A 13285-nucleotide genomic window follows, 5' to 3' on the forward strand; every position below is an offset into this window, starting at 1 on the left:
TTTACAATAAGATTTTCATTTGTAAAACAAGAAGTCAGAAATGCAATGACATTGACCTAAATTGAAAGCTACTTAGGATTCTGGGATAAAGTAAGTTCAGAAATCTAGTTTGTGCACCATATTTGCTGATCAAGTGTGTGTCTATGAAGAGCACATTTAACAAAGCCAATGGCCAAAGGATGTCCTGATGTTATTGATAAATTAGTCTCTTAAGCCTATTTTACATTTGAAATAGAAGAAGAGTTGAAAAGAAGTTGTGGGTAATCTTGACCTATAGAATTCATAGAATCTTTTGGAGAATTTTTCATTTGGCACATTTGGTGTGGCTTTGCTGCTTGGAATTATGTATATACAATGAGCGGCTTTCCCCCTGGCTCCAAGCATGGTACATCATTTTGTTTGGGATATTGAGTTGTAGCTGGAAACACAGTAAGAAATGATCTTTGTTGGACATTTGTTTTGGCCTCATTTTGCATTCTGCAAACACTCAGATATTGAGAAATTGAAACTTTTTGCCATCTAGTATTATGCAAGTGAAATTTAATACCCAGAGTATTAGTTTTTTAAATAACTGACTTCATTTTTAAAAAATATTTTACATTATTCACCTTTTACTCAATTTTGTCTTTTAATATATATCATGGTTTACAAGCAGATAAGATGATATATTACCATATATTTATGAAATGTACAGCTATATATTTTATGAAATGTACAGGTATATATTCTTATTTTACTTTGTGTAAAATATGTAGGATTAAAATTAAGGTTGTACTTCTCTGTTGTCATACGTATTTGTAATCTTTAAGAAATACACCTCTTTTTAGACTTTTATCCAGGTTATCACGTAACATTTTATTTTCCCCTCCACTTTCCACTTACATTTATTATACAGAAAGTGGACCACACACATATTTCTACAATTGCTTAGGAACAGTGGTTACCATGGCATTTGCAGTTTGATATATGGAATACAGCTGTCTGTACTTCCAAAAATATGACTGGTTTCATTCAGTAGAGGAATGTATTAGCACAGTATAATATTTAATCTGCTTCCCTTTTTAAGGCTTTCCCAGATATAATACATATTTTGTCATTGTAGTTTTCATCAGATTTTCAAAGAGTCATAATCATAACAACAAAAGCAATGGTGAATGCTTATATAATGTTCATTAGTGTCCCGGACAAGGTTCTAAGAACATTATTCATTTAATCCTCACAAAAATCCTTTGAGCCATTACTTTTTAGGTTTCTGCCAGTTTTACCTCTGACCTAAAAGTAAAAAGCTATGCTCATTATAAAGTTGTTAAACTTTAAAGAAAAATATTATTCGAAGAACAGTAGGTCATTTTTGGATTTAAAGTGGATTTCTCTTCCTTATGTATTAGTATACAAAACATTGTATCTCTCTGAAATAGCATACTGAGTTAATAAAATAGCATTGAAAATAGTCAGTGTTAGAAGACTTCCTGTACCAGTCCACATAGTATGAGGTTTACTTAGTCTCTCTACCTCTGTGATATTTGCAACCTCATGGAGACACTTGCTTTTCTCTGCGTTAACAGCAGCCAGGGAAGAGAGAAAGAAAGTCTCTTTCCTGGAGTTACAGCAATAAGCTTATGGGGTCACTTGGATAATGCTTGCTATACAGCCTTGACTCCTTTTCTGGAGAAACTGAGATTAGCCCTAGTTTTTCCCCTTGATTGCAGCTTCCCTCTGGTAGAGGTCCTAAACTCAGTTAACCTGTAGATGTTTTGTATTCTCCTACCCCGTCCCTAGAAACCTCTCTCTCTATCCACACTATGATCACAGAGAAGCATGGTTACCACTGTTCCCTGTCTTTTAAACTTGATCATGGGCTATGCTCTCTCCTAGTTCGTCCTGTCTTTTTCTAATCCAAGATTACTTCTGAGCTAGGCCCCCATCTTTGGGCTTTTAAAAAAAAGTTATAAGCAAAGGTTACCATTGATAAGACTTGGTTATATGCTATCTCAATGTTTCAGAGTCGATGAAATGAAAGTACAGATTGCTATCAGTGCTATCAATGAAGAACCTTAAAGCAAGTTTATATAGAGAATAAGAAAATAGAATATATACGCCCTAGATTTTCAAGATTGGGGAGGATATGCCACCCAAAGGAAGGAGATTCAGGATATCAGAAATAAACTTGTCCCACTCCACCGAAAGATAGCATTTTATTTTTCAAAAAACCATCATAACAAAGAAATTGACTTGTGTGCTTTTATCCAAAATAAGCCAAAGTGTGTGTGTGTGTGTGTGTGTGTGCGCGCATGCCCATGTGCACAAGCATGTGTATATGCAGGTATAAAAGATACACATGTTAAGAGTGGACACCAAAACCTCTATGAGATAACCTATATTTGTTGGAATTTACAGTGATTTTTCTTTTTTTCTTCATCAATATATGTATTGTTTGTATTTCATATGAGATTGTGCTAATTTTTTGATCAACTCGACCATAAAACTGATTTTATTGTGATAAAAAACTGACCTTGATACCTTTGCCTATTTTGCAAATTCAATATATCATCTCATTACATCTATATTACATTCATTGTAGTATAATAATTATATGTATAATATTGATATTTAAGAAAATTGACTTGTTTAAGCTATAAAATTATTTTAAAACTCTTCCATCAAGATTTAAGAGTTTAAAATTTGACCCTCAGATATATGGAAAGTTCAGTCACTGGAACATAATTCATAGTAAATTAGAATAAACCTAATGTCAATTCTAAGGTATTTTATACTATTTCATAGTACTAACTGGGAATGTCCAGGTTGGAGAAGTATGATGTGAGTCTGTCCCGTAAGGGAAAAAAATGTGATTTCATGATGGGGGAAGTGCAAGGAAGAAAAAGGATTTTAAGACAATTTCAAGGGATTGCTTAGATTCTCTCCACTAACCCCAGCCTTCTCATATGTGAAAATCATATTAGAAATAACCCAAAACCTATGTTTTAAGTGAGTCTGTTAAAAAAAAAAAAAAAAAAGAATAACCCAAAACCTTCTATTAGAAACATTTAACCATCATTGGAATTAGGCTGTATTGTTTCTGTCTCTTAGTTCAATTTTTAAATTTTTCTATTTGTATTTTTCCATTTAATTCTTATCCAGGATACATTTATTTCAATGACCCATATCTTATAATTCAACTATGATTAAGTGATCTGATAACTGCTACAGAGCTAGTACTCAGCAAATCTATTGAATGCCAGTTAATTCTATTTTCTTCAGCTAAATTTAGTTCCATTTTGAATCAGTGAATTCTGATCTGGGTGTGAATTCTAGGGGATTAGCTATTTGGCATGGTTTTTAACCTGACCTTGCCACTTTCATTAGTGTATTCTGTTTCTCCTTACAGTATTTCCTTTTTCACAGACCATAAAATTCGGTGATGTACATTCCTGTTAGAGGTGCGGTTTTCATTAATGGCAGGCAGATTTATCAGTGACTCTAACTAAAGTACATAATTGACTATCTCTAATGATTAACCAAAGCAGTTTCCCTTAGTAAGTAGAAACCTCTCTGTTGTCTCATTTTGTAAACCTTTTAGATTTAAAAATAATTTAATCGAAACCTGTTTTTAAAAATGTCATAATCTGACCAAAGGAAATGTATCCTGTTGGTAAAAGCTGAAGACAGTTATAAATAGTTCTTTAATCCTTCACATTAAATTTGCTTATGAAATATTTCAAATTTATATACCATAATACACATTCCTGTATTCATTGCTAAGATCTGACAAACGAGTGTTAAATATTTAACTTTTATTAAAGTCCTTTAAGGTGTGATGAAGCGACCTGGGTTGACTTAAAGGTGAAGATTTTTAGACACACAGTGAATGTTTATGCAGTGGACTAAGCACAGGTTCCTGAACACTGGGCACTGTTCAGTTTTTTTTGGTTGTTTTTTTTTTTTTTTTTTTAGACAGTTTCACTCTGTTGCCCGGGCTAGAGTGCCGTGGTGTCAGGCTAGCTCACAGCAACCTCAAACTCCTAGGCTCAAGCAATCCTCCTGCCTCAGCCTCCTGGGTAGGGGGGACTATAGGCATGCATCACCATGCCCGGCTAATTTTTTCTATTTTTAGTTGTTTGGCTAATTTCTTTCTATTTTTAGTAGAGACGGGGTCTCATTCTTGTTCAGGCTGGTCTCGCACTCCTGAGCTCAAGTAATCCTCCCGCCTCAGCCTCCCGGAGTGCTAGGATTACAGGCGTGAGCCACTGCACCCGGCCACTGTTCAGTTTTCAGGTTAATCATTACTGTGACTGGTTCCAATAGGACTCCCACCCCCACTATTATCAGTACATATAAGTGTAGTATATCATCCATTTTTTTTCATTCACTGAATGAGTATGTATTGAGAAACTTCTGGGAGCCAGACATTGTTCTGGAGATACAGCAGTGAGTAAAATACGAAGTGAAAAACATCCCTGCCCTTATAGTCAACCCTAGTGGAAGCAGACAATAAGCAAGGCACGTAAGTCAACTACATAGTATGTTCGAGAGCTGTTAAATGCTGATCATAAAAAATAAAGCTAGGAAGGCAGATAGGAAGTGTTGGTAGTCAGGGACAAGTTCATTGAAAAAGTGGCCTTTGAGAAATGACCTGAAGAAGATCAGGGAATAAGACATTGAGTTATCAAAAGAAGGAGCATTCCAGGCACAGGGAGCAGCAGCAAGGACAACTGCCCTGAGGTGGGAGCTCTCCTGCTACTTTTGAGGAGCAACAAAAAGGCCAGTGTGGCTGGTGCAGAGTGAGCCACTCCATACTCAAAGAAGGTGGTCAGGGAGCTCTAGGGGCCACGACATCGATGGCCTTATAAGGGAAAGCATTAGTGGGGTTTAACCAATGTGACCTAATTTGACTTACATTTTAACAGGATCCTTTTGCTGCTATGTTGAAAAAGAATCAAAGAGAAGCAATGTGGAAGCAGAGAGTCCAATTAGAAGCTTCTTGATGACGATTCAAACTATGTAGTAGCAGTCAAGCTGATTGCTGGATGTCTTTTAAGGGAGAACGTAAAAGGGTGGATTCATTGTGGGGTGTGAGAGAAAAGATGCTCTTTCCTGAGACAGGGATGACTATGAGAAGAACAGGATTTTGGAGAAAGTGGTAAAGAGGGATTGTCAGGATCTCGGTTTTAGACATGCTAAATTGAAGTGGCCTTAGACATTAAGGGGAGATCAGAACAGAGGTCCAGGATAGAGATATAAGTTTGGAATTCATTGGCATATAAATAATACTTTAAAAATAAGAGGATAGATGAGATCACCAAGAGATGAGCAGAGATAGTAAATATAATAGAATATGTCTAAGGACTGAGCCAGGGCAACATTTATCAAGAGACAAAAAGGAGCAGACATAGAAAACAGGAGCTGGAGGGGACTGATCTGTGGAGAGTAAGGAATGTGATACCATGGAAGAAAAAGCATTTTAGGAGGCTGGACAACTGTGTTTACTGTTGCTAACAGGTCAAATACATGAGTTCTGAGAAGGGACCACTGATTTATTTATGGTCAAAGTCGTTGGTGATGTGGATAGGAATAGTTAATGGGTCAAGGGCTGAGAAAAATCTAATTGGAAGGGTTCAAGTGGAAAAAAGAAACTGGAGACACAAACTTTGAACAACAGTTTTAATTCGTTTTGTTGTAAAGAGAAAGAGCAAAGATGACGTGACAATTGGCAGGAGGCACCGTCCAGCCTGCTGAGGCAGGGCTGTCTTAGGGTCTGCTGATAGTCACGTGCTGTGAGTGTGAGCAGTAGCTGTTTGTGGTCGGGGACCTCTCAAAGGTCCTTGCCTCGGGTAGACATATGGATTTTTGCAATGTTTTTCACTGATACACTGGTGCTGAAAAGAAAGAGATTAATCAAGCCAGCTGTTAATGTGCAAATAATCTTCCCTTTTTCATTCCCATACTTTATATCCAATAATTTCTCCAGATTTTTCTTAAAAAGTTAGTTTTTAACTGTATTACTTATGAGTCCTCTACATTACAGCTGGTTTGTTTGCATGTCAGTCTCCCATCCTAGCCTGTTTCTTGAGCGGGGCCGGTATTATTTTTCTTTAAATGTCCATCCCATAGCCCAGCTTCTGCGTGTGGCAGATGCCCCGTAAATGTGAAGGACTATGATGTTCCATGTTGCTACATGATGTGTTTGACATAAAGTTCAGTGTCTTCCTCAAGTTTGCTATTAATTTCTAAATATAGGGTTGTGTTTGGTCACTTGGTTTTCCGTAGAGTCCTTGTGGAGCAGGCATAGTGAGAACAGGCTCACTGCAGCTCAGGAGCTCATCCGGAGGGAACTCGTCTCTGAGAAGGACAAAGCGGAAAGCACCTTCCCCACCCTCCAAATTACCCCTGCATCAAAGTGATAAAGACAGCGAAGGGACTGGTAATGCTACTTTTCCCGTTAATAAATTTGTGTTGTGTTTTTGTGTAATACAGACAGTAGAAATGATATAGGTTATAAGTTCTGTCTTTAATTTTGTGATGATAATAATATCTAGGCTTTAAAAATAATTCCTTAGTCTCACTTAGATGCCTTTTAAAAATCTGCAACATAACAAAATGATAAAACTGTACAGCTCCATTATCCTAAAATAAGCATAGTATAATTCATGAATTTATTCAGGAAGATCCTGCCATTTCAGGATTGACTACCTGTAGGAAAGGGAATCCATGTGGATTTAAGTTGTTTCACAGCTGGATAGTATTATATAAAATGGCTTCTAGCAAGGTTAGGGCTCATTTCCTTCTGAACTGTATAAAAATAAGTTAAACTGTTAAGTAATTGCTTCATTTTTCAGAGTGACTTTATATTGTGTTGCTTCTTTTTTTTAGTCTTACAGTCAGTCGATGGAATCCCTCCAGACAGTGTTTCAGAAGCAAACTCTCCTGAGGGGCTATCCAGCCCAGGTATGACACCTTTACTCCACACTCTGTTATTACTGAAAATGAACCTTCCTGACAATTGAGAAATGAATATACTTGTAATGCTCTGAATATGAAAGAAATACAAATTCTTTGGCCTCATTTCCCAAAATTTATACCATGAAATGAATTCTCTCCTCCCTCCCTCCCTACCAGGATTAGAGTATGAAACTGGCAGAGGTCAAAATTTCAGTTCTGGAGTTATACCTTGAGTACTTTCCCTATTTGGTCTCCTGTTTTTCCTTATGCAATGTCAGGTTAACATTTATTAACCTTCTTCCCAAGAGTAATGACACATTATAGTTAGGAATGTATCTTGGTGTATGCAGAAGAAAACTTACATGAAGGTGCAAGCACAATTTCTTTACGCAACTATTCCAGATATGAATTCAACATACGAACTATCCTCCTCTCTCTCTCTCTTTTTTTTTTTTGAGACAGAGTCTCGCTTTGTTGTCCGGGCTAGAGTGAGTGCCGTGGCGTCAGCCTAGCTCACAGCAACCTCAAACTCCTGGCTCAAGCCATCCTACTACCTCAGCCTCCCAACTAGATGGGACTACAGGCATGCGCCACCATGCCCAGCTAATTTTTTCTATATATATTTTTAGTTGGCCAGATAATTTCTTTCTGTTTTTAGTAGAGACGGAGTCTCTCTCTTGCTCACGCTGGTCTCGAACTCCTGACCTCGAGTGATCCACCGGCCTTGGCCTCCCAGAGTGCTAGGATTACAGGTGTGAGCCACCACGCCCGGCCTATCCTTCTCTTAATGATAAAAATTTGTTACCATGAAAATATTTTCTATTGTAGTATCTGGCTCTCATTGTGGATTCTCCCCAAACAAATGAAATTCCAGCAAAAATAAAATAATGCAAGCTAATACTGTTGCCAATATTTTCAAACTATTTAGAAGCTTTTATAAGTATAAAATTTCTTAATCTTTAGAGTTAATGTGAGATATAAATGAATGTGATACACTAATAATATCATACCAAAATAGAATATGATTATGCTAGTACTTTCACATGGGATAACTTGATAAGTATGAAAATTGCTTAATATAACTCTACCTAATTTTGATAATTAATATTCACAAATACAGGAAATATTTAGGAGCACTCAAACGCTCTTTGAATCTTTCATCTTCAAGTGATATTTAGGGATTTGGAATTTTAACATATATGTATAATTCTTCCCTCTTCTATGACTTAGAATATTACTGTTAGATAACTAGTAATGATTTTTCTCAGCTCTTACACAGAATATCAATGACACCATTTTGTTCCACAAAGGAAATTTACTGAATAATGTTAACAACTACAACTGTGTAGTGAAATTAGAAGATTCTGAAGTATTAGGAAAAGGTGTTCATACTGTTCAAACTGTGCTTGATATCTGTTTCCCTTCTTTTTTCCATATTACCTCCTCTTGTTTAATGCATGGATAATTGTGAGCTAACAAGTCTGATTTTCTTCCAAAGTTCTTCTTGCTCTCTTCTGGCCTTAACTCTGTTGTTTAAGTGCCATTTCCACAGATTCTACTTTTTTGCCACAGAAGCCTCCCTTGGTCCCGGGCTCCTCAGTCATGAAGAGTGCACTGCCCCCAAACTGATGGAGGAAACCTCTTTCTCCGAGTGCCCTGGAGCACCTGAGGCAGCAGTAGCATCACTGACATGTAGGTGGTTGACTTTCTTGGCTGGTGCTTTGTGTCATGCAGATTAAGATGTCATCAAGTATTGATTTGGTTACTGATTTAAACACTTGTGTACAAATGTTTCATAAAGAAATAGGAGTTTAGCCTTTTCACTTGAAATTTTATTCATGTTTGGAGTTTGCTATTTTCCCCAACCATATGGATGACTATGACACAGTGTGACATTAATAAAATCAGAGGTTCTGAAGAATTTCAGCTTCTCTTCTATTTGGTTTTCTGCTTTTTTGGGGAAACTGATCTTTATTATTTTTGATTTATAACTATATATAATATATAAAAGAACATATATATTCTTTATTGAACTACTACTTTCTTATCTATGCATGGCTTATTTTATATAGTAGTATTTTTAATATTTTTATTTTAAAATTATTGGAATTATAAAATGACAAAGCTTTATATTTAGGTAATACTTGAATTTGATCAAAATTTTGCCCAATTTTTCATTGACTCAGAAAGAGTGCTTTATCACCTCAAAACAGTTGTTTAAAATTAGTATACTATCATACGTTGCTTGTGGGAATGCAAAATTATATGGCCACTTTGGAAAACAATTTGGAAGTTTTTGTTTTTTTAATAAAATTTAAACATTTATTTTTTATATGACCCAATAGTCCGACTCCCAGGTATTTTCTCAAGCAAAAGAAAGCCCTCGCACACACAAAGCCTGCCCATGAGTCATCGTAGAGTTTTTATTCATAATTGCCAAAATTTGGAAACAATACAAATGTTCCTAAACTGAGGGAACAGGTAAACAAACTGGTTTTTCCATGTATTGAAATACTACTAACCTAGCCATAAAAAGGAGTGAATAACTGATCCATGCAACAGCATTACTTAATCTTGAGTGTGTTATGTTAAATGAAGAAGCTAGACTCAAATGGCTAGAGGGTGTATGATTTCACTCATAGGACATTCTTGCAAAGGCAAAGCTGTAGGGATAATGATTGCCAGAGGCTAGGGTTAGTAGCAGGGATTGATTGCCAAGAAGTGTGGAGGAATTTAGGCGGTTGATGGAATTCTTCTATATCTTGATTGTGGTGGTGGTCACAAAACTATATATGTCTGTCAAAACTCAAAGAACTATGTTCCAAAAATGCTGAATTTTACTGAATGTAAATTGTACCTCATTTTAAAAGATGAAAAAAAAAAAAAAAAAAAAAACCCCACAACCCTGGCAGCAACTGCAATAGTGTTTGACACAGCATTTTTTTGAATGAGTAAGAAGAAAAAGTAGTGCACTGGAATAGATTTAATTTAATACAAATTTCATAGATTTAACTTAATACTATTCTCTTTTAACAAAGAATAGTATTTGTCAGGCAATTTTTCCTATTTTGATGATCCCTAGGAAAAAATCTATCAGGTATTCAGAAAATCTTAATGAAATTTTAAGCTTTAGTAACTTCACAAGTAAAATGTTGTTGGCTTACAAAATGTCTTTTGAAAGTTTATTTAAAAGAGTCCAGCTAATTATTATTTTAAAAATTTTTCCTTGCCAAGATTGCATATGATGAATGAGGTAAATTAATATTTAGGATTATATCTGCATTTCTTTGTAGCTAGAATAAACTCTGATTATAGCCTTGAGGAGATAGATGAAAAGGAAGAACTGAGTGAAGTGCCTAAAGATGAGGCTGAAAATATTTCTCTGAAGTCACAAGATATTCCTTTTGTATCTACTGATAAAATAAATGCATTGAAAAATGATCCTGACTCAGCCCTTGGCAATGAGAATGGAAAGTCCTCGCAAAACTCCAAGGAAGAAAAACACACAACTAGAAGCACAGATGGACAGTAAGTAGTGTGTGTGCCAGAGGTGTTGGTGGCGGTTTGTGTAATTAATGCTAGTCCTCTGAAATATAGATCTTATATTTTAAACACAAATATAGTCGGCCCTTTGGTTTATACTCTATCCCTTTTACCATCATGATAAAAATGTTTGTTAATAAAGCATCTAATTTCACATAATTATGTTCAAAGAAAATCAAATTCAAATCAAAATCAAAATCAAATCAAATTCGACAGTTCTGTCCCTGTACAGATAAACCATAACATAGTTAATTTGTATGACTCAAAGTTTGTGTGTGTGTGTTTTGCCTATTACCTATGTGACCTAAATTTAATTTTCAGTTTTTACCAAATACTCCTGAAGGATTTCCATGGTATATGAAAACAATTCTGTATGTTAAAGTGTGATGTTAAATCACGAATATTATTTTGCAGTCAACCTTATGATGTGATCAACTTTCCACTTGACACTGGGAATGGAAAGCTATAGTCTAGTCCACATATATTATGTTTGAAATGTAACACCATGAATAAAGATGAAATCAACCAAGCAAAATAAACTATCTTCATCAGAGGTTTACTATAATTTGCATTGGATTGTCTCCAGATTATTCTGTCACCACAAAATCAGTGAGGGCCATCCACATTCTGATTTATACAGTTGATCTTGCCAGATGTAAAGCTAAAATGTTTCATTTATTTCCTTTTTCTTTAAAAGACAAATAACTGGTAATAACAAAATAAAGACACTTTTGGGAAGGTGTCCATGTTACGAGGCTTCTTATATTTTTCTTTGTAATTGGACCACCATATGAAAGCTAATGTTTCATAGCAGCATTTCTCTCAGTTGTATTTTTTCTTTGCTATTAAATTTCCTGTATTTGGCAGAAGAAGATGATTATTTTAGTCCATCTGTCTTTGGAAATTATTGCCTGATTTCTTTGTGTGTGTGTGTGTGTGTGTGTGTGTGTGTGTGTTTGAATAGTATCAACATATAATATACAGTATCAAATCTTTCAGAGGACCACACAGCAGAATATGTGATACAAGCAATGAAGAGTTGGTAGTTGATAGTATAAGAAGCTCGAAGTCTTTGGGCCCAAACGAAGAGAATGGTGAGTTATATAAACACTAACACCCAACACTTTCATAATACTATTATGTGACATGGACGATTCTTAGTACTTCATATGTATTAAGTCATTTAATCTCATATGTTGATTTCACTTAATACCTATCTCATTTATGGGTATTATGGGTACTGTTATTTTTAGTTCCCATTTACAGAGGATTGCACTGGAGAAATATTAAGTAATTCAGCTGAGGTCCCACAACTAGTAACTGCTGGACCTAGGATTTAAACTCAGTCAGTATTGCTCTAAAGTGTGCTCTACTTTGTGTAGTACTTTTGTTTTTATTGTATCTTAGAGATTATCTAATTTAGATTTTGGATCTTAAAGATATATCCTCTATTTATCTATTTGTGGTCTATTTCTCTTTTTTCTATCTAATTCCCTAGTCCATATATCTCATGATATAATTTGTTCAGTTGTACCATTAGACCTATATTCATGTTGTCTTCGCATGGAAAACAATTTTCCATCTGCTTTCCCTATTCAGTTTCTATTCAAATCCTAACATCTCATTTATTTTTTTTTTTACTCGATTATTAGAAGCCATGTAATTCTGTATTCCTGACTCCTCAACTGAATTGGACAGCCTTGGATCAGAGAAATTTTAATACTTTTTTTTAATTCCTCATGGCACCTAGAAGAATACTGAGATACTCTTAAAATATTTACCTAGGATGGAATTTTAGAAAAACAATTCTACACAAATAGAAAATTCAAGGAATACATAGTGATATTTTAAGAGGATAAGAAGCAAATGGTTTATGAATTCTCATAGTCCAATCTACTATGTTAATATAAAATACTAGGTTAAGATTCCTAGAAAACATAGGAATATAATATATTTGGATAAGACATGGATAATTCCAATGTTATATATATATAATTTTAGATGTATGATATGTGTGTGTTAACTTGACTGTGTATGCCTCTGATTCATTTTCCCACACATTCAATACCACTGTGAGATACCATACTGAGAAGGTCTAGAAGTAATTTCCCCATCCTTTTCCTCTTTGTTTCAGTTTTTCACAGCATACTATTATGGCAGTAGCATCACAGAAATCATGATTTATTGATTTCCTATTGAGAAATCATGATTTAAAAGCTGCTCCCTTCTCATTAAAATAGTGAAATTGAGTCATTTTTCTCTAAGATTTTGACATCAGGTTAGAGTCACAAGTACATTTATGTAATATTTTAATTTGTACAGGAATTGCCATGACCTTTGTCAACTGTAGGTGTTTTTTAAAATAAATAATTCCTATTATTCTTAAATTAGTTTTATTCTGTTTTCTTTTTTGCCTACCCTTATCTAAATCACTAAATCTAAATCACCTACACTTAATCTATGTCATCCTTTCATAAGGTGGCTAATGTGTCAGTTTTGAGTAGGAGGGGGTGGGATAATACAAAAGCTACCTTCTCCCTCTACTGGCCATCCTTGGAAAATGGCCTCACCATTCACAGACGCTTGTCAGATATGTATCATTGTCAGATATGTATGAGGATGGATTCTAAGTGTCCATGCCTGATAGTCATTGGGAATAATTGTGAAATGTTGATGAGACATTCAGAGTTAGACAATGGTAAAGTAGGTGTAACCCACCAAAAATTCAAAAAAAAAGAAATGTAGAGTTCTAAAACCAATAAATTAGGGTTCATTATAGGGGATTTATTTTAAAATATATTTT

At 35.0% G+C, this 13285-nt stretch overlaps 1 protein-coding gene across 4 annotated transcripts in view; it reads left to right on the forward strand.

The window, feature by feature from the left end:
• The window catches only part of COBLL1 (cordon-bleu WH2 repeat protein like 1), a 129818-nt gene that overhangs the window by 104093 nt on the left and 12440 nt on the right, over positions 1-13285 (forward strand). For 2 of the 4 annotated variants that reach the window (XM_069494879.1, XM_069494810.1), the window contains 5 exons: positions 6268-6421; positions 6871-6945; positions 8512-8631; positions 10233-10467; positions 11482-11576. In XM_069494879.1, the coding sequence (XP_069350980.1) occupies positions 6268-6421; positions 6871-6945; positions 8512-8631; positions 10233-10467; positions 11482-11576 (679 nt within the window). Of the gene's footprint in view, positions 1-6267; positions 6422-6870; positions 6946-8511; positions 8632-10232; positions 10468-11481; positions 11577-13186; positions 13190-13285 lie in introns of all 4 variants that reach the window. The other 2 variants (XM_069494739.1, XM_069494660.1) reach the window with 2 other exon arrangements.

The sequence above is a fragment of the Eulemur rufifrons genome, chromosome 1 (genome assembly GCF_041146395.1).
Source record: "Eulemur rufifrons isolate Redbay chromosome 1, OSU_ERuf_1, whole genome shotgun sequence".
Classification (NCBI taxonomy): domain Eukaryota; kingdom Metazoa; phylum Chordata; class Mammalia; order Primates; family Lemuridae; genus Eulemur; species Eulemur rufifrons.